This window comes from Chlorocebus sabaeus, chromosome 18 (genome assembly GCF_047675955.1).
Source record: "Chlorocebus sabaeus isolate Y175 chromosome 18, mChlSab1.0.hap1, whole genome shotgun sequence".
In the NCBI taxonomy this organism is placed as follows: Eukaryota; Metazoa; Chordata; class Mammalia; order Primates; family Cercopithecidae; genus Chlorocebus; species Chlorocebus sabaeus.
Window position 1 is genome coordinate 54,739,657 of NC_132921.1, and position 22,027 is coordinate 54,761,683.

The following is a 22,027-nucleotide window of genomic DNA, read 5'->3' on the forward strand; positions in this document are numbered from 1 at the left end:
GAAAGAGAAGCCGAGAAGCGGCCCTCGGCCCCCACGCAGCTGAGGCGCCGGGTGGCGGGACTGCTGCTCTTTGTGGGTGCAGCGCGCACGGCCCGGAGCGCCCTCCCCGCGGCGCTGTCTCCGGCGTCTTCGTCGCGCCGAGCGGCCCTGGAGCGGGGACCCGGAGGAAGCAAAACCACGAGCCCGAAACCTCGCGTGGCGGAGCTCTTGGGGAACGCCATCCGCTCCACTTCCACCTCCGCATCCTCCACCGGCCAAGGTCCCCGCCACTGCATCCCTCGCGGCTTCCGCTGCGCTCCGGGCCGGAGCCGAGCCGCCTGCGCTGCCACAGCGGCCGCCTTCTCACACACACACACACTCTCACACACTCGCCCGCCCTGCTCCCCCGCCCCCCTCCCTCCCCAGCTCCTTGATCTCTGGGTCTGTTTTATTACTCCTGGTGCGAGTCCCGCGGACTCCGCGGCCCGCTATTTGTCATCAGCTCGCTCTCCATTGGCGGGGAGCGGAGAGCAGCGAAGAAGGGGGTGGGGAGGGGAGGGGAAGGGAAGGGGGTGGAAACTGCCTGGAGCCGTTTCTCCGCGCCGCTGTTGGTGCTGCCGCTGCCTCCGCTGCCGCCGCCTCCGGCTCCTCGCTCGGCCCCTCTCCGCCTCCATGTGCCGGATAGCGGGAGCGCTGCGGACCCTGCTGCCGCTGTTGGCGGCCCTGCTTCAGGTACGCGGCTGTCCCCGCGGGCCGGGCCACGGGCGGGGTGGGGCGGGCGGCGCCGGGTCCCTTTGTTCCCCGCGCCGTTGCGGGGCCGGGCTGCGCACCCGGGAAGGGAGGTGCCGCGCCGCGCCGCGCCGCGCGGCCGGGAGCTGCGCAGGCATCAGGCTCCGTCTGGGCGCCGGGGCAGGGTTGCCCGGGGCCAGCAGGTCTCTCGTGCCTTTCCTGACGGGGCTCTAGGGGCCTGATTGTGGGTCCCCTCTGCTCCTCCTCCGGGGCCGAGCAAGCTCGAGGGGGGTGTCCCCAGGAAGCAGAAGGGTGAGGCACGGTAACTCCCAGGTTTTGCAGTTTTCTGTGCCTTTCGCCCCTCACATGGTACTTTGCTCCATTTTTTTGTTGTTGTTGTTTATTTCTGCAGGGATGGGTCGCGAGTTTACAGTAGGAATTCTCACTCTGGTGTCTTAGTTACGGGACTTGCCTCCGCCTTACCCCACCCTGCACCCGTGCGCCTCCCGGTGCCCAAGGGCTCCACTGTCCTATTGTCTTTATCCCAGTCTGGAGTTGCCTCCTTTTCTTCTCTTGTCCTCACAATATTCTGTGTCGGTCCCACTTGGAAAGAAAATCTGGCCCTCTTTCCCGGAGGAGTCTCTGCCGGTCCGCGCCTGCCTCCAGACCCAGTCTGGCCTCTCGCACCCATTTCCCCCCCCCTCCCCCCCGGGCGAGAAGTTCCGTTACGCGGCTGCTCCTCTATCTGTCCGGCTGCCTGTGCCCTACATGCGCCCCGGGGGCGCCTTCGCCTGGAGCCTTTCGTACTTTTCATACCCTGGGGAGAGCGCCAGCGAGCCTTTTCATTTAATCTTTACTAAGAGGCTCCTCCGCTGCAGGAAGCACCTGCTCCAGTCCGGGCGCAGGTTCCCTCGCCGCTGCGCGCCGCGGGTCCCCAGCCCAGCGGCAGCCCAACTTTCCGCCGCCTCCAACCCGAGGATGCCCCTAGGCTCCTCCTGACCAGCCAGCCCAGGCCTGGAGGCCACTTCGCACAGCTTCGGCCGGGACCCTCCAGCTGGGCGGGCGCAGTGCCCTGGTCCCAAGTCAGTCTCCGCCTGCCGTGGGGTCCCTAGAAGGCTGCGAGAAAGGGGCGTGCCCGCCCTCGCCGCGGGGCAGGAAAATCCGCGGAGGGGCCCCCTGCTATCGCCCTCGGGGCAGGGGGAGGGGTGGTCTCCTGCCAGCTGGCAGCCCCGAAAAGTGCGAAAGCAGCTCGGAAGTGTCTGCTCCGGGGATGGGGACAGGTGGTGTGGATTGCCCCGCTCCGTGGTCTTCACGGGTCAGGGCCAGGTGCGCTCCGGCCCGCCGAGGGGTGAGTGCTGCTGGGGCGGGGGCGGGGGCGGGGCGGGACGGGGCTGGCGCCCGCAGTCTCTCGCGCTTTCTCCCGCCACCTCCTAGACGGGTGTGGGCCGCCGCCGCGCGGAGCCCTGTCCATGGTGCGCCATGGTGCGGCACGCCTGGCCCTGCCCTGCTCCACGCTTTCCTCTCGGGGTCGTGCTCTCTCACTTTCTGTCTCTCCCCACCCCTGCCTCCCAGGCCGCCAGGGTCTCGGCGTTCCTTTCCCCTTTCTTGGATTTCTTCTTTTGTTCTTTAGTCTCCTACAGGTCTTTCTCCCCTTCCCCCCTCGCCATCCCCCACTGGGCTCTCTCCTGTCTCGGGGATTTCAGAACTATTAGACTAGACATTTTTGGCCTTTGCAGTTTTGGAGAGTGCATGGAATTCCTTCTAACTTGGGGGAGGAGACCTGCCAGTCACTTGCTAACAAAAGTACCTCCTGTTATAAAACCGCCCTTTATTCTCCCAGCGCACACTCCTCATTCTTTCACCTCGTGTCATTTCATTTATTGTTTCTTCTTTAAAAATGGGGTTTATTAAAGAGGTTAGGCTGAAGGAGGAAGAAGGAAAAAAGTCCTGTTTCTAAAGTGTTTGAAGGTAAAAGGAAGGCAAGACAAACTTAAGACTCCTGTATTAGGATTTTTTTTTTTTTTTTTTTAAACGAAGGAGATGTGATACATTTTTTTAAAATCTTACTTTAAAAACCTGAATTTTTGGACAGTATTGGGTCGTCTTATTTACAGACAGTAAATCCTCAGTGTAAGTCCAGCAGCAGATGTTTATTTTCACAAACTTTTTCATCTAAAAGTGAGTTTTAATTGAATGCTGTTCAGTGAAGTTAGGACACGAAGAGACATTTGTTGGTCATGAATACTGTGGGAAATCTTTACTGTGTGTTACAAGTGGAGCAGTCTCATTTTCTGTTTTAGTCATCTGCCTTGAGGTCAGGTGTGAATTTTCTGTCATTTTTTTCTTAAGCATTTCTAAAAATATCGTTTATAAGCGTTAAATAATGTGCTTTTCTTTTCCGTTGTACGTTCTTTCTCAGTTTCTTCTATACCAATGTTGACTTTTTTAAACCTTCAGGAAAGGCGAAATTTTAACTTTGTCATCAAGTTATTTGGCAGTCCTCTAATTTATGAGTACAAGTCAAGCAGTAACGCTGAATGATTTGAAAGGTCATTAGGAGTGGAAGCAGAGCAGTTTATGCCACATGAGTTTTTTAGGGTTAAGTGCACCATGTGGATTGTACAACTGAGATTAGAAATGACTTTGTGCTAATGGTCTGCTTTACACGCCAGAACAACAAAGCTCTATCTCCAAGGTGAAAGTGGCTGCTCTGCAGTCAGCTGCTGTTAGCAATCTAGGGTTTTTTTTTTTCTTTTTTTTTTTAAAATTACAGACTAAGCAGCCCATAGTTTCAGAAAAGAGAATGCATAGGTTATTAGTGCAGATATGGAGCACCCTTTTTTTTTTTAATACAAGCTAAATATTCATAGGACTCTGTGCCTTTAATTGTTAACTGAAATGTCTACGTTATTTTACTTTGAGAAATTATTAGTTTAGTTAGTCTGTTACCTAGATTTACATAATTCTAGTCAATTTTGCATATTATGATGATCAACATCAATATTTTCTTTAGTCTTTCTCATTTTAAGATATTAGCGTTTTTTACATTAAAAAAATCCGAATTTGAGCATTCAGCCTACCTGATAAAAGGATAAAATATTATATCACAAAGTTATAACCAGCTTTCCCTTTAAATAATACAAGTGACTTTCAAATTCTTACATAGGTTTATGGTTAAGAAAAAAAAATTAATGTTGCTTTTACCATTGACCTAGTTAATTAATATATTAGAAACCTGTGTTGTTTTTCTGGTTCACATCTTAATTGCATAACCCCCATGTTCTAATTTAAATACGTTTGTATGGGTTATGGGGCATCTAGGACAGTATTTTAATGTTCATAGAAATTCAGAGTTCTAAGACTTAACACATAGATCCTGATTTCAACCCTACGTGAGGACCTTGGAAAAAAGATGCATAAACCTTATGTGTTTTTCACCTATTAGGTACAGATTTTAAAGAGATTAATATTCAACATATGAAGCATACATAAAAAGAAGCAGCTTTGTTCTAGAATGTGGCAAGGATTCAGTCATCTTAAGTGTAAAGCATGTGTTTATTCTCAGTATGTATTTGATTTTCATGTACTTTGAAACATGAGTTCTTGTGAAAATAAGAAGAGTTAACTTAGTTGGTGTTCAGTTTATTTTAGTTACTAGACAAAGTTATGTGTATTTCTGTGCTTTTCTTAACTTGAGGCATGGCGGTCATTACTAATAGGTAGTAGGTTGCAAACATACTAGGTGTAATGTGAAAAACAGTATTTTGTATATCTTTACTTGTTTTTAAAACACTATATATTAAGCCTTAGATACTTTCTGAGTTTTATACTTTCATGAAAGTCTGCCCTAACCTTCTAAAAGTTCAGACTGAGATTTTACGAGGAAATACTTTTTAGATATGTCTTGATTTTTACATGTAGAGTCTAAAGTCTTTCTGGAGCAGATTATTTTCATGATAGTATAGAGCAGCAAACTGTCCTTAATTTTCTTTTTCATTAAAAATTTCAATTCTTAAATCTGCTGTGCTTCATTAAGCTTTAGGGTTATTAATAGGGAAATGTCAAGACTTAAAGCAACAGTTAATCTTGCTTTAAATCCTTTTTTTTTTAATCCTAAGTGATTAAAATCCCCATCTTGTTTTCAAGGGGATATTATGAAGTTACAAGAGTGATTCTTAAAAATCAGAGCTGTTATTTAAGAAGTGTAGTGTTTGTATATACACTACCATTTTTCCCAGGTTAACATTCAGATTTGTTCTTTTGGCTCAAATACAAAAAAGTAATCAAGTTCAGGCAGCGCTTGGATTTGGTGGTGGATTTTGTCAGCCATTTAAAAACGTGATAGATTTTTAAATTTGGATAATCATCTGAATAAGTATTTCCCTCTGCAGCAGTATCCTTGCTAGAACCTAAGTATTTTCAAGTTGGGTTGAGAGTTTTAAGTTGAAACATAATTGGTACCAACAAATCACTGTGTCTCACATTTCTGTTTTTTCCCTACTAAAATTTCATTTTAATTTTTCAGAAAAAGACATCAGTTAATTTGAGCAGATGCTAGTCTTTGTATTTAACTAAATACATGTAAGTTTTAATTAAACAACCCTATCCATGCCAAGGAAGAGGTATATACAGATTAATGTTTTAGTAAGAGCTATATCTTCTGCGTATATGAAGTGATGGGTCTGAAGTAGGCAGAACAAGGTGAATTCACAAGCTAAATGAGACTTTTTGACAGATGTAGATTTAAAGATTATGATTTATGTTATAATAGAGTCTAAGGAAAATTTAGATTAATTTCTGCTTAAATTTTTATTCCTTGTTACTCTTTGGTATTCAGTGCACTTCCTTGTCTGCTTCCAACTGTACTTACAGCACTCAGGCCCTTGGATTGCATACACACACATGCACACACACACACACACACCCCAAATGTATGTTGAGGACTGCTATATACATATGAGTCTCCTGCAACACTTGAGTACAGTCTGATATGAAGTATCAATCAATAATTGATTGATTATGTCATGAAAGGTGGTTTAGGCACCAACAGTATAATAACTGATCTGTGCAAGTGAATGCCCCCTTGTGTAGTGTCAAGGGCAAGAGCTAGTGTCAAGGGAAGGAAGCATGGGGTTCTGACCTCGTCCAGATGTAGTCTATTCTCTTAACTCCTGAGACCTTATTTTCCTCAACAGTAAAATCTTGGGCCTAGTTGGATTAGTTGATGTCTAAGAGACTGTACAGTTGTATGATTTCTGTGGCTACTCAAAAAATATCTCAAACACATCTCCTTTTCGAAGGTTGTGGAAAGGCTTTTTTTCAGCCTAAAATATAAGAATTTTCAGATACTTGGAGTGATAGACTGTGAGTTTTGAAGATTTATTAACTATAGTTTATCATAAGTGATAGGTTTAAAGTCATCTGTATTTTTTTATATGCCTGAATTTTAAACTTAAAATTTTCTTCATTGGCTGTGCTACCTTTGCTAGTAAAAGTAAACGGTTTTGGGGAGGGGTTTAGGCTTAAAGGAAGGTAAGTGTAATATTACTGAGACTAACAATTATTTATTTTATTAGTTTTATGAGCTCATGTTTCTTTGAGAGAAGATAGCCTTCAGAAGAGCCATTGAATTGAGTGATGGGGTCAACATTAAAAATATAAGCGGGTCAGCATTAAAAATATGGCCCTTTGTCAAGTTCTCCTGTAGCTTTTTTTTTTTTTTCAGACAGTCTCGCTCTGTCAGACTGGAGTGCAGTGGCACAATCTTGGCTCACTACATCCTCCATCTCTCAGGCTCAAGCAGTTCTCCTGCCTCAGCCTCCCATGTAGCTGGGATTACATGTGCCACTACACCCAGCTAATTTTTGTATGTTAGTAGAGATGAGGGTTCACCATGTTGGCAAGGCTGATCTCGAACTCCTGACCTCAGGTAATCCGCCTGCCTCGGCCTCCCAAAGTGCTGGGATTACAGGCATGAGCCACTGCTCCTGGCATCCTCTAGTTTTTTTTTTTTTTTTTTTTTTGTACAGGTATGCATGTATTTATGACAAACACATGGTATAGATACATATATGAAGATATTCATTGAAGTATTGCTTATGATTACAAAAGATTGGATTATTTGATCTCTAAAAGTCGATGAGTAAGAAATGATTTAATAAATTATGGCGTAATGTGAAGCTAAATTTAATAACCTCTGCTGTAGGGAACAAAACATTTTCTACTAGTTCAGGTTCAAGAAAGCGATTGTTAAGCCACCTCATGTTTTGGAAATAGTCACCTAAAAAAGCTACAGAGGGCCAGGCGCGGTTGCTCATGCCTGTAATCCCAGCACTTTGGGAGGCCAAGGCGGATGCATCATGAGGTTAGGAGATCGAGACCATCCTGCCTAACACGGTGAAACCCAGTCTCTACTAAAAATACAAAAAATTAACCAGGCGTGACGGTGGATGCCTGTAGTCCCAAGTACTTGGAAGGCTGAGGCATGAGAATCACTTGAACCTGGGAGGCGGAGCTTGCAGTGAGCCGAGATCACACCACTGCACTCCAGCCTGGGCAACAGAGCCAGACTCCATCTCAAAGAAAAAAAAAAAGCTACGGAGAAGGACAACCAAAATAAATGGGGATTTCAGGCTTCTGAATGAGGGTTAATTTGACACAAACCACACTATAAGCTGCCACTGAGGAATATACAATCAAACAGTAGAATTAAGAATGAAGATAACCTAACACTAGGACAATCCAAGTTAGGTTTAGAACAACCTATAGCAGCCTGAGCTATAAGTAGAGGAAGATTGGCTGAATTAATGGATAGCTAAATAATGGGTAAGTTTCCATGCTGACATCTTGGAATAACCACTTTGTGCTGAGTTCTCAGTGCCTGAGATATTATACTAGTTAGGCAAACCGTGGTAATATTTCACATTCTCCTGACTGATTGAATGTTTAACTTTTCATCTGTTCCAGTGGTGGAAGTGTAATTGAAAGTAGACCTTACTAGTATCAGGTACCGGAGAGACAGAAGAACATTTAATATAGGAATCAGAGTTCTAGTGTACCCACTGCCTTGATTAAGGAAGCAGTTTAACTTGAGTTTTTCAAAGTAGCATTGGGAGAATTAGTTGTATAATGCTTTAAAGCAGCTTGAGTTACTTTTTTTTTTTTTTTTTTTTGAGATGGAGTCTCGCTCTGTCGCCCAGGCTGGAGTGCAGTGGCCGGATCTCAGCTCACTGCAAGCTCCGCCTCCCGGGTTTACGCCATTCTCCTGCCTCGGCCTCCCGAGTAGCTGGGACTACAGGTGCCCGCCACCTCGCCCGGCTAGTTTTTGTATTTTTTAGTAGAAATGGGGTTTCACCGTGTTAGCCGGGATGGTCTCAATCTCCTGAGCTTGTGATCCGCCCGTCTCGGCCTCCCAAAGTGCTGGGATTACAGGTTTGAGCCACCACGCCTGGCCAGCTTGAGCTATTTAAAAAGAGTTGCTATTATAAATATGATAGGGCAGTTATAATGGAGAGATATTTGATCCATGATCTGTTCTTAGATTTTCTTTCATAAAATATACCTACCTATAATTTAAAAATTAGATAGTGTACTTACATACTCCCATATGTTGTAGTTTTAATTTTAATACTGATTTTTGTGTAATTAAAACATTAATTGGCCATTATAATTTAAAACATGTATGCCCAGATTTTTTTCCATTCTGATATGTTATTTAATTTTGGATGGATTAAATAATTAGTTTTAAAAAGTAAATTAACAGGTGCATAGTTTGGAGTTTTTATTATTCCAGAAATCACTGGCACTAAAAATGTAAAAATGACTCTTTTCTCCCTTCATTACTAAAATACACTTTGAGTTTTCTTAACTTTCTTCTGTTGCACTAACTATCGGACTTTGATGTTACTGCTTTCATTAAGGGTTGTAAGGATTGTCCTTTTAGTTTTTTTCCCACATCTGCAGTTTTAGGACATTTCCCAATGTATTTTATATTTGGTAATTGCCAGTAGGTCATTCATAGAAGTCAGTAGAGCAAATACAGCAGAGAAAACCCTTGAAACTAGGTATTTGCTGCCTCTTCTAAAGAGTTTTTCAAGCCAATGTCTGGTAGTATTAAACCTCAGAAATTAAGTATTTTTAATTTCAGGGAAGGAAACTGTTATGTTTCAGTTCATTGTCTCTATAACTATGAGATAGGTGGTTTTATTCTCATCTTAGAGGTGATAAAACTGGAACTCAAACATTTTGAATATGATGAGAATCCAGAATAAAACCATATTTGTCATATTCAAGTTGGGTTTGACTACAAAGCATACGAGTTTCTCTCTTTATCAGACTGCAGCCCTTTTTGTATAATACCCAGAGAATGAATATCACAATAAAGAAGAGTTTCTCTCTACTTACTTGATTTTTTTTTTTCTTTAAATAATTAACTTTTGAATTACACTCTCTGTTTAACCTTGGCCTTAAATATTTTACTTTCTTTTGGCATCTGAGGCCAAAACATAATGCTTGATTAAGATTTTCATTCATTTTTCATATGGTCTCTAGGAGAGAGAAAACATTTTAGAAGCATTCATAATCAGTTTTTAAAAGTTCTTCTAATTGTTTTGATCAACAAATAATATGCTGGTAAGTACTCCAAAATAATATATGAATCTTAGAACATAAAATACTTTCTGAAAGCCTATAAACTCTCAGGCCACAGACTACACATTTTTTTTGAAACTCTTTTTTTCCGTATTCTTCAGTGTGAAAGTAAATGCAAGATATTCCACCACCAATTTTTGAGAAGTTTTAATGTTTAATGTTCAAATATTTTCCATATTTGAACTTTGCATTACTTTTTCCTCACACTATGATAAAGTTATTTGCCGTATTTTAATATACATGTCCACATCTCAAAATGACCCCCTACAGACAAGTTCCAGTGAATATTCTGTAGAGTAACTGAGTACAGATACTGATTTGTTTGCTGCTGGGAAAAACCTAGAACTATTTTACTTGTAACTTGACCTGTTGTTGGTGGGTGGATACACTTGGCTTGACTGTAATCTTGCACGAAATGTCTGTTTGTTGGGAAACTATTAAGTGGAACCTGAAATTAAGGACTAAAAAAATACATTTACTAAGTTTAAGGGGGATATAATCGCCCCACCCCCGCTTAACATAAATCTTTAATAAACTAGAAACTGTGACCACTTTGTTGTTATTTTTCCTTTTGTTGTCTTAATTGGTTAACACAGACATTCAAAGTCTGAAGTTCATTCTTTATGACTCTCAGGTTGAGTAAATAAAGAAAAGTCTGTTTTTGCAGTGAAAATATTAGCCTTTGGCACTCACTGTCTTGGTAAAGTCTGTTTGGTGTCAACACTTCCACAATTGGGTTCTAATATCCTGCTTCCTGATACGATATTTTAGGGAACTCAAAATTAAGATTAAATATGTATAATACACACATATATGTTTATGGAAGTGTCAAATGCATACAGGAAATTGTACATAGAAGTGGACAGTCTGCTAAATGTTTCTAAATGGAACATACTAGTTAATCACCACTGAATCAAGACAGAATTTTACCAGTACCCCCTTCCAATTTTAACATCCCTCAGTGGTAACTATTTATTTGACTACCACCAGCATGATTTGTTTGCTTATTTATACTTTATGAAACCATATTCTCTTTTGTGTTTGGCATCTTCCACTCAGTACACAGAATCTTTCTCATATTTATATCATATGTATTTGTAATTGTCACAAAATTAGGAAAGACTTATGGACACTATAGAGATATATTGGAGGTAAGGAGGTTGAAAATTGGTTTAAAATGGAAAGATTAATCGTTTTTTGCAGCTAAAGGGCACTTGCACATTTATGGTGTCAAGCCACTAAATACCTTTTGTGAGTTTTCTTACAATGTCTTTTGCCGTAGTTCTGGCAGTTTGGCAATATCACTTCAGCCAAATGCCAAAGACATTTGGAATTCTGTTAAGTTATAGTCTCTCTTGTCCTTCCTTTTATTAGAAGGAGAGTGGAGACAAAGAACTAAATTATCTTTCTGACCTGAAGTTTTTAATCAGAAGATTTAGGTGTTAACAGACTAATCTTTTCAGCGATGCTTCTTAATACGTTCTCTGAGCTTACTGGTGACCCAGTTTTCAACAAGGCTTTACCCAGTTTGTTTTTTGTTTTTAATTTTGGAAAGGCTACATTGAGGGGTTTCTAATTCTACACACTGTGTGTATCTGGGTTCCATTTACCTTTATGTTTGTGTATCTTTTTTAAAGATCTGAGAGTCTGCCAGGACGGATGCAGGTTGCCCACATTTGTCCCAGGATCGATCTATCTGGAGGCCTTTTCTGTTTATAATGGTTTAATAGCTCTAGATTGCTGGTAGAGGATTCCACGCATAATGATGAAGACTTGAGGAATCAAATTCCATAGGTAATTGCCCACCAAGGATTTGTTGGCTTCAAAGCTTCTCTAATTTATTTATCTTCTTACACTTGTGGACTTAATTTTACCGTAATTTAAAGATTGTGCTCTTGGTGTGGCCTTAGCTTATTGATAGGTAATTTGTATTTCACTTGCTTTTGCCTCCATACATTGGTTTTCTACCATAAAAGTAATTGTGTACATACAGTGTTTGTGTTTGAGGGCATTACGTCTTATTCACAGTGCTATCTTTACTGTTTGACAGATAAGAACATTTGGGGAGAATATTATAACCATTGATTTAATTTACAAATTGATTTAGAATTAAGTACCTTGTAAATGAAACCGAGTTAAATTCATGATTTGGTTTATGATCCTTCCCTTTATTTGAGGCCTTCTTGATGAAGCTGTGTTTTAAAGGGAGATAGCGGTGTACTCAAACGTAGATAACAGTGGATTATTTTGCAGATTGCTTATATCATTTTAGGGTGGAAAATAAAGCATTTTGAAAGGTTACTTTAAGTATTTATATATATAATAGACATCGTCAAGACTGTGATTCCTTATTTTCATGAATCTTGGTTCTTCGTAATTAAAATACAGACATACATATATATGTGAGTGTGTTTGAAATACTCCTCTTTGGTGGGTAAGCAGTCATATAAATTGAGGCCCGTCCATTTCCAAAGACAGCTTCCTCAAACCTCATACTATGTCAGATATTATCTGTTTGTGTTTTCACATATAGATATTTTACTTATCTGAAATTTACTTTTCTATGTGTTTTGTGGAAGGAGGTCTTGCTTTATTTTTTTGCCTAGATTTTGTATACATGGTGATATATATACACACAATAATACATTTAGCATTTGTTGAAGTTTCTGCTTTTCTGAACTGAAATGCTTATTTTATCAAATACATCATTTCTGTGGATTTCTAAATCTTTTTCTCTCTTTTCTCTTATGTTACACTGACTTAGTAGCCTGAAGAAGCAGTGTGACACAGTGGTTAAGATTGGGGACTCGAGCCAGATTTGCATTGGTTCCTTGGCTCTGACACTTGTTTTTGTGTGGACTTGGACAACACATTTGATATTTCTGTCTCAGTATGCCCATCTGTAAAATGGGGTAATAAATAATATCTATCATAAGGTTGTTATGAAGAATAAATGGGTGTGTGTGTGTGTGTGTGTGTGTGTGTGCATATATAAATCACTTAGAAAAGTGCTTTCAGGCTGAGTGTGGTGGCTCACAGTTGTAATTCCAGCACTTTGGGAGGCTGAGGCCGGAGGATAGCTTGACCCCAGGACGTTGAGAACAATCTGGGCAATATAGTGAGACCTCCCTCTCTACAAAAAATAACTAGCTGGGTGTGGTAGTGTACACCTATAGTCCCAGCTACTCCAGAGGCTGAGGCAGGAGGATCACTTGAGTTAGTAGTTCAAGGTTACGTTGAGCTGTGATCACACCACTGCACTCCAGCCTGGGCAACAGAGGAAGACTCTGTCTCTAATAATAGTAATAGTAATAGAAAGAGAAGTGCTTTCATATAGTGAGCAAGATGTTGTATATTTATTTAAAGATTTGGGGACCTGGTCATTACCATTGTTTTACACAAACACAATCAATGGATAATGTAATTGTTTAAATAAGTTTGAGCACTTAATGCATGCAAGACTTTGTTCTATGTTCAGTGTGACAACCAGATAAATTATAGCTCTGCAGGGACTACCTACTACCAGTGTTCCATCAACCACACTTGGAAACCACAATTGAAGGGCAAATATTTTAACAATCCTCCTTAAATTTTAACAGATGTTATCTAGGCTGATACAATTCCACTGTCTTTATAATTAGGGAAAGGCATTAGTGTATGTAGAGTGTTAATTCTGCCAGTGATTTGATTTGGAAACAACAGGTATATCAGATAGGAGCTTTTCTGGTGTCTCCTCCTAGATCTGTCTCTTGCTTCTGTAATTTAATTTTTTCGTATGCTAGTAAGGATCCATGTGTGCGCACGTGTGTGTGTATGTGTGTGTGTGTGTTTGTGTGTGTTTTGAGACTAGGCTAGAATCAAAGTTACTCAGCCTCTGAGTGCTTTTAACATGATGATGACAAGCCCGTAGAGGAGAGGGTTGAGTGTAATGGCACCGTATTGGTTGATGCCAGCACAGCATCTGGGAAAACAGGGAAGGTGGATTCATTGTTCTCATAGATGCCGATGGTTTATTGACAATTAGATGCAGGAAATGTTGCCTTTAACTTAGTATCTTTCTATCCTAATAATAGCTTTTCATTATTTTAGTAATTACTATGTACCAGACGTTATACAAAGCATTACATGTGTTAACCCATTAAATTCCTCCCCAATATACGCAATTTACATATTAGGATACCAAAGCATGGCAAGGTTATCTGAGCTATGCAAGGTTGTTTTGTTAAATGTTGGAGCTGGAGTTTAAATGCAAGTAGCCTCATGTCAGGGCCTGTGTTTCTAGGTTTGATACATATTTGAATCCAGGCAGAAAAAAAATGAAAGCAGATTGACATCTGTTTGTATTTTTTATATATATATATATATATATGAAGATCACTTTTTAAAAATAACTTTATTGTGAAGTGTGGTATGATAGAGGAGTCTATAAAGCGTATGTGTACAATTTAAAGAACAATTAAAGCATATAAAGTACATCCGTATAACTACCAGCCTGGTTAAGAAAACAGAATATTCCTACTACTTTGGACATCCCCAGAGTACTGCGTCCATTCCCCTCTCTCCTCCCGGAGATAACTACTGTCTGGATTTTTCTAACATTTATTCATTGCTTTCCTTTGTAGTTTTATCATCTGTGTATATATTCTTTATAGAGAGGAGACAGCTGGGCATGGTGGCTGACGCCTGTAATCCCAGCACTTTGGGAGGCCGAGGTGGGCGGATCACGAGGTCAGGAGATTGAGAACATCCTGGCTAACTCAGTGAAACCCCGTCTCTACTAAAAATACAGAAAAATTAGCTGGGCATGGTGGCGGGTGCCTGTAGTCCCAGCTACTTGGCAGGCTGGGAGGCTGAGGCAAGAGAATGGCATGAACCCAGGGGGCAGAGCTTGCAGTGAGCTGAGATTGCTTCACTGCACTCCAGCCTGGGTGACAGAGCAAGATTCCGTCTCAAAAAAAAAATATATATATATATATATATATATAGAGAGAGAGAGAGAGAGAGAGGAGACACGTTTTTATATATGTATATACATCATACATAGATGTATACATGTGTCATACATGTGTATATATAATGTATTTTTCTGTGATTTGCTTTTTCTACTCAGCATTATGTTACAAGATTCAGCTGAGTTGTGTAGGTGTAATTTGTTCATTTTCACTGCTGTAGAGCATTGCTTGCTATGAATATGGTACAGTTTACTTGGTTTATTGTTGATGGACTTGGGTGTGTGGTTTCAGTGTTTTGCTGCTGTCAACATCCTTAGGCATGCCACCTGGGTATAAATGCCAGGGATACTCTAGGGCTGTGTTCCCCAAACTTGAATGAGAATCACCAGAAAGGTTGTTAAAATACGGATTCCTGGCCCTAGTCCTGATCATCTGATTCAGTAAGCCTGCAGTAAAGCCTGAATATTTGCCTGTCTGGCAGACTCCCAGGTGATAGTACGGTGGTCTGCTCTTGGATATGTACCAAGGAGTAGAATTGCTAGATTGCAAGGTATTCATGTTTTCATCATTACTGGCTAATACAAGATTGTGTTTTCCATACTGGTCTGCCAGCACTATGTGCATAGTTTCCCCCTAATTTTAGGATACTTGTTGTAGTCAGACTTCAACATTTTAAAAAATCTGATGGACTGCATAATAGTGTCTCATTTTGCCTTAAATTTGAAATCTGGTTTCTGATGAGAGTTTTTGTATGTATTTTGACCTTTTGGTTTGCCTTGAAGTGTCTGTATGAACACTAACCTGTTGGATGAAGTTCATAATTTGTTTGTAGCTTGGCCTTGCTGTGTGTTGCTCATTCTCTTCACCTAACATTTTCAGTCATGGCTTGTATAGGTGTGTTTTGAAGCACTGAGAACCTTCTAGGTAGCCGACACAGGGGATTAATATTTACTGAGTGCTTACTATGAGCCAGGCCACACACTTGACCTGCATTTTCATATAATCCTCACATCAGTCCTCTGCAATAGGTAGACGTTATTGTCATTATCCATTTTAAAGATGTCTGAACAGAGATTGGCTTAAACCACTCACCTGAAGACACATTGCTGTGAGGTGGCCGGCCAGGGCTTTAACAGTGCTTTACTTTCCTGATAACAACTCGGCCAGTTCCCTGAAAGTCTGCAAAAGAATGGACGCAGTGGGAGCAAGATTAGTCTATTCTGGACTTTGAAGGATTGTTGCCTGAAGGAGGATTTGGACTTTAGAATGAGGATTTAAAGGATCTCAGTTTCATGGAGCAAACTCTGGGCTTAAGAATGGGAAAATCTAACAGATTGAGCCAGATTCAGGATAGGCTACCAAAGAAGCAGGCGGTTTCTGCTGCTCGCCATGCAGTTTCTTGGTGGTGACTTGGAGATGCAAGTATCTGATGAGCTGTTGATAGTTCTTTCTGTGAATCACTCTGTTTTCTCCTGACCTCACCCCACCTTGGCCCAGTTCTGTACTCACCCAGCAATCTAGGGGCACGAGTGGCTTTCTGTTGTGAGCACTTGTGCTCCCCTGAGTACTTGAGGGGTCTTGGTTGTGCTCCCCTAAGTACTTGAGGGGTCTTGGTTGTGTGCTTCAGACTCAGCACAGAGACATCCTAGTGGGCCTGAGGCCCTGCTGTCTGTTTAACAATGTTATTTGGACCTACTTCTTTTTGATCTAGTTTAGCCTTGGCCTTTGAGTGTTCAGTAAGATTGAGACTTTGTAGATAATTTTGTTGTCTTTGCAGGGAGCTAAGCAATAGTGCTCCTTATCCATTTCAATTCTGTACAAATAAGACCAAAGAATCGGTAGATAGAGAACCAAAATTACAACGTTTATTACTGATAAAGACAAGGTTAGAGAATGTGGCTTAAATCTTGCACATCTCATATTTAGTTACCCTTGGCCTCCCATCTTCGACAGTGCTCCCATCTGGGGATCCTGCCCCCCTCAGACCTATAGCTTAACAATATTTGCATGACATAGGTGGTATGGCTCTGACAGAAAAGTGATGAAGAGCCTGGGCTCCGTATGCCCACTTGCTTTATCTAAGTTGGCCAGAAGTCAAGAATATTATTATTAGTGCAGCTCCCACTACATGGAACTAGAGGATAAGGGTTACCCTCTGATGGTCCCCAAATTTTGGATTGACTGTTCAGCTCATGTTCTTAGTCATCAAGTAGTGTGTGCTTATTCCAAAATGTGACAACTCCCCTCAGAGGGTGAGATGGGCATCTGTCAGGACAGACTTATTCCCAACTTCTTGAAGTCTTGGAAGATCTGTAGCTTTGCTTTTTTTTTTTTTTTTTTTTTGAGACAGGGTCTCACTCTGTCGCTCAGGCTGGAGTGCAGTGATGCAGTCTTGGCTCACTGCATTCTCCTCCTCCCGGGGTCAAGCTATTTTCCTGTCTCAGCCTCCCAAGTAGCTGGGACTACAGGTGTGTGCCAACATGCCCAGCTAATTTTTGTATTTTTTGGTAGAGATGGGGTTTCACTGTGTTGGCCAGGCTGGTCTCGAACTCCTGACCTTAGGTGATCCACCTGCCTTGGCCTCCCAAAGTGCTGGGATTACAGGCGTGACCCGTGTGCCCGGCCAGCTTTACTTTTTATAGAGTTCCCAAACTAAAACCTAATGGGTCATGCAAGATGATCACAGCAATAGTCTTAACAGTTTTCAAAGTTAGAAAGCAAACCAGGCTCTGCTCCTGGAAGAATCATCCAGGCGAAATTGTTTCTCAGTGTTCCACAGTAGAGAGCTCGTGGTAGGTGAGGGATGGACTGATAGTGGGCGGAGAAAACATTCTTCATTTTAACCTTTCCTGGATGCTGGTCAGTCTAAGCCTCTTGTCTGTAATCTGCAACCTTTGAACTAAACGAAGTTGAAAGGGGGAAGTAGAAACATAAAGATACTGATTATGCTAGATGAGAAAAAAGGCACCTCAAGAAAGATGAGGACCATCGGACATTTCTGAACCTTGTGCTGGGTGACAGTATCTCAGATGCCAGCTTTCTGAAAGAAAACCTGGTATGCATGTGTTACCCCAAGTGGTAAATAGGAAGTGCTAAACAACCTCCCAGTGGGAGCCTCTCCTCAGTTGAGTTTTGGTTTACAGCCAGCCTGTTCAAAACTCCTTTCCCTTTGAGACTTTCCCTTCGTGTCCCTTGGATCTGACAGCTAAGTGTTATCAGCATGTTGAGTTCGATCTGGTGGTTGACTGGTGGAGCGGGTGTTTTCAGTCTCGGGCCCCACTGGCTCTTTTCTCTGCCATTTACTATGGAGTTGCTTTGGCCAAAGAAGGCCGCCTCAAGGAAAGATTTCTTGTTCACTTGTAAAGACCATCCAGACCACTTGGTGGGGTCTGACCCTTGAGCCGATTGTCAAGCTGTCAGAATCCACACTGTCCCCACCTTGCCCAAGTGAGAGCCTTGCTAGTGCTCTTGAACTCAGTGTTATTAAAAAATAACAAACATTGCTCATTGACTAGTCTTTAGGCAGTAGATGTTGAAATAATTCTCTTTTTATGCCCCTCGGCTTGTTCAGGCTGAGGCCCATGAGCACTTCCAGAGTCCTGAGCTACCTTAGACCATTGCCAAGGCCAAATTGTGGCAGCCTTTACCCAGATTGTGGCATCCCTCACCCAAATTGTTCACCATTGGGCTAAGATCACTGTGCATCCTGCCCCTTTTCTATCTAGGACTCTTGGTTTATAGTCTTTCCTGAGGTCCTGCTGTTTTTTTTCTTGAGTCACTACCTCTTAAACAGCTATCATTTTCCTGGAGATAAGCCACCCTAAGTGGTGGTCAAGCATCAAGGTCAAAATACTCTGTGGTTTAGGAATTTAAGCCTTTTGATGTTAAAAGCCACCTCTCCAACTATAAAAACCAGCCACCCTACAGAATCAAGGCTATAAACCACCAAGTTAAAAAAAAAAAAATGGTGTAGAGGACCGGGCGCGGTGGCTCATGCCTGTAATCCCAGCACTGTGGGAGGCTGAGGTGGGTGGATCACCTGAGGTCAGGAGTTTGAGACCAGCCTGGCCAACATGGCGAAAGCCTGTCTCTACTAAAAATACAAAAATTAGCCAGGCGTGGTGGAGGATACCTGTAGTCCTAGCTACTCAGGAGGCTGAGGCAGGAGAATTGCTTGAGCCGGGGAGGCGAAGGTTGCAGTGAGCTGAGATTACACAAGTGCACTCCAGCCTGGGTGACAGAGTGAGACTTCCTTTAAAAAAAAAAAAAAAAGTGCAAGCACCCTTTTCCCACTGCCAGAAGCCCAAGTTCCTCCACGAGTACTTTCTTCCCCTACATTGGACTCCTTTTTTGTTTCTCAAGATCCCCAGATAGGTCACCAAGTGCTGAAGTCTTTCAAAGGGCCCAGTAAATAGGACCCATCCTGCCTGTCTTGAATTCTGAACCAAGTGAAATGTAAGCCAGAAGAATCAGAAGATACGAAAGGAAAATATCACCGTAGTCCTGATGAGCACTAGGCTGGCAGGCATGGCCTTCCTCTGTTGGCATGTCCCCCTTACTAACACTGAATCCCAGAATTCCAAAGACATGCCCGCTTCCTTCCACTGCCAGATTGCTGCAGGGAATCTGTGAACTCCCAGCATGGAAAATGAGATCACCAAGCTTCTTTTCTGTGGACCTGTGACTCCCAGATGGGCGGAGTAGGGGACAGGGTTGGGCACCAGCTGCTCAGATTATTCTTTCAAATACAGCCTTCAGGTAAATTTGATCCATCCCTCTCTCTTTAGCATAACACTTTACAAACTTTTTAGTCTCAGGACTCTTTTACTTGCTTAAAAATTAGTGAGTTCTTCAATGAGCTTTTCTATTATAGATAATATCTATCAGTGTTTACCATAGAGAAATTACACTGAAAAAATTATATTTATTTAATTCATTTAAAATATTAAACCAGTTGTATGTGTAACATAAATAACATTTTTTATGAAAAATTCACGTATTTTCCAAAAGAGAAAAACAAGATTAGTGAGAAGAGTAGCATTGTGCATTACATTTTTGCAGTGTCTTTAATGTCGGGCTTAATAAGAAGATAGCTGGTTTTTCATATCTGCTTCTGAATTTTCTCTGTTAAGGTGTCACATATAACATAGCCTCTGGAAGACTTCACTTTACACTTGTGAGATAATGAGAGTGAAAAGGGAAAATATGTTGTAATATTTTGGAAGTGGCTTTGATTTTGTAGATCCCCTGAGAGGATCATGGGAACTCCTAGGAGTCCACTCCTCAGACCATACTTTAAGAATTGTCATTCAGGATAAGACTGACTGGGGCAGTGGAAATTACTGGGAGTTGAGAGCAGAGTGCCTTCCACATTGAAAGAAGCATCAGGAAGGGAAGAAGCATTTCTTCTATGGGTTACACTGTAAAACTATCCAGATGCCAAACTTCAGTCACCAAAGATATCCAAAGGACAATGCTTGTCCTTTGCCCTTGAGTTGAAACTGGAACAGACCATATTAGCTCTGCAACCTCTCAGCCTGCAGGGATTGAAGATGTACTTCTTTATTGCTTGATCTATTAGAACACCACTGGATGGGGTGCTGTTTCCAGAATAAGTTCAGGAAAGGCTTTGAACTCTGGCGTTATGCCTCCTTTCACTGCAGTGCATTTCTGGAAGCTATGTCTTGAATGTTGTTTTCTCACAAGAATAATGCTATAATTGGGTTGTGTTTATCTTATCAGGGACTCAGAATTACATAAATCATTACTGTGGCCAGCTACTCAAATTAAATCAGAGTTATGGGGACTATAAACATCTGTAACCATTTTTAAAAACTGAAACCATGCTCCAGGTTTTATGAAATGGGCCTAATTGTACATGAATACAGGGGACTCCAGAGTGAATAAAGTGTGTAAAGAGTTCATTATAGACTATAATTATTCCTTCATCAATATCATCTCTGAAAATTAACATACTAGCCATAGTAGCTATTTATTGATAATTTTCCATGTATACTTTTAGAAGAGTTTGGGCTGGGGGGTATGAGACTTTGATTTGGAGGACTTAAAATGTTTAAAAAAGTTTGACCTGATATCTTTTTTTTCTTAGTTTTTTTCCATAGTGAACAGAAACATTGAAATTGTTTTATTAGCATATATCACATATCATATGTGAGAATCATATTTTAGGAGAAAATTTATTATGGCAACAGGCAGATTATTCACTTAGTCTCAATTCATATAGGACAATTGCCAGCCCTTAGCCAGTTAGGTACTATGTGTCAATGTATGTAAATGCTTCCTAATAGGCATTGTAGTGGTTGGGTTAAGGGTTATCCCCAAGGCCTTTTGATGCCAGTTTGAATAGTGTCCCTAAATTGATTAGCTAAAAGACTTAGGGCAGTTTCCTTTAAGTTAGTTTCCTTGCCTGCAAAATGGCAGTACTAACAGCACCTACCTCATAGGGTTGTTGTGAGGACTATTTAAGATACACTGCATGGAAAGCATTGTAGTATGCTTTTTGGCACATATTAAGCACTCAGTAAATATTTGCAGTCACTGATACTGAGTGTATTTAGTTGAATGAATTTCCAAGTTCATTATAAACACAGTCTAATGCCAAGTGCTATACTATTTGATAACATTTTGAGTATTATATATAAGCGTGTTGCAGTCTCTGCTGAGTACAATGAGTTGACGGGACAGAATCAATCTGAGCCGTGATTGGCCATCTCTCCTGGAATGCCATAGGCACTTCTGGAACTTTTCCTGACAGTTTAATTGCACAGCTGCCTGGGCCATTATCATTGGATAGTATTAGCCTTTTACCTGCCAATTAAACCTGTAGGTACATTGTTACTACCTGTTACATTAAGCATCCACTTTGTGGTAAGCTCCTGTCTATCTTTTGAGACTGAAGAAAGCCTGGAAGCCTAGGAAGCCTAGGAAGCCTCTTCTGACTTGGGCAGAAGACATTTGGGATTGCACAAAGGTCTATGTGGATGTCACTGGATGTATATTTTCATATTGTCCTAAGCCTTGATAGTTTCTGCTCCTAGGAAGGTGACGTTCTAAACCACATTTTGTATGCAGACGCAGATTTTCATTCATCAAACTCTTGTATTGTGGTGCTGTCTTTCAGCTAAGAGTTCAATTTCAACAGTTTGCAGGTTCCTGTGCCAGCATCAATGCTATTTTTGACTATTCTGTTTATCCTTACTTGATTAAAAGAAATGACAATCAGAAAACGAAAATACTGATACTAGAGATACTCAAGGACACATCCTAATAAGATAATTAAAATAAAGATGGAAATTACTAGGTGGTCAGATGGGGCAAATGTGTGACCTCAGTGCAGTATTCATTGAACCTAAGCTGGTCTAGAGCACATCATGAGGGCAAGAAAGAGTTAAAAAAAACCCATGCAGGACAAGATAATCTCCTTCCAGAATGTTACTTGACAAAGCAAAAATATTGCAGCTGTTTAGGGTTAAACTTCTGCACGTTTTAAGCATTTTCGCAGGGATGTGAAATTCAAAGTGCCATCAGTGGCATAACTGACACAGAGAAAAATCTTTAAAGAGTGGCAGTAGCTCTTGAATAATCTTCTTAACATAGCCTCCAGCATCATGGATGGCATCCTGTGAGATGTCGAGAATCTGGCAAATGTAATTGTATGGTGAGAAATTGGATTAAAAAATTAAAAAATTTAGTCATGC

At 41.5% G+C, this 22,027-nt stretch overlaps 1 protein-coding gene across 2 annotated transcripts in view; it reads left to right on the forward strand.

Annotated features, from left to right (window-relative positions):
• The first annotated feature begins 327 nt into the window (after window positions 1–327).
• CDH2 (cadherin 2) overlaps window positions 328–22,027 on the forward strand; it is a 232,636-nt gene continuing 210,936 nt past the window's right edge. Inside the window, exon 1 of one of the 2 annotated variants that reach the window (XM_007974381.3) lies at window positions 328–711. In XM_007974381.3, coding sequence (XP_007972572.1) covers window positions 652–711 — 60 coding nt within the window. In that variant the 5' untranslated portion in view covers window positions 328–651. Of the gene's footprint in view, window positions 712–1,709; window positions 2,057–22,027 lie in introns of those variants that run through there. The other variant, XM_007974382.3, reaches the window with a different exon arrangement.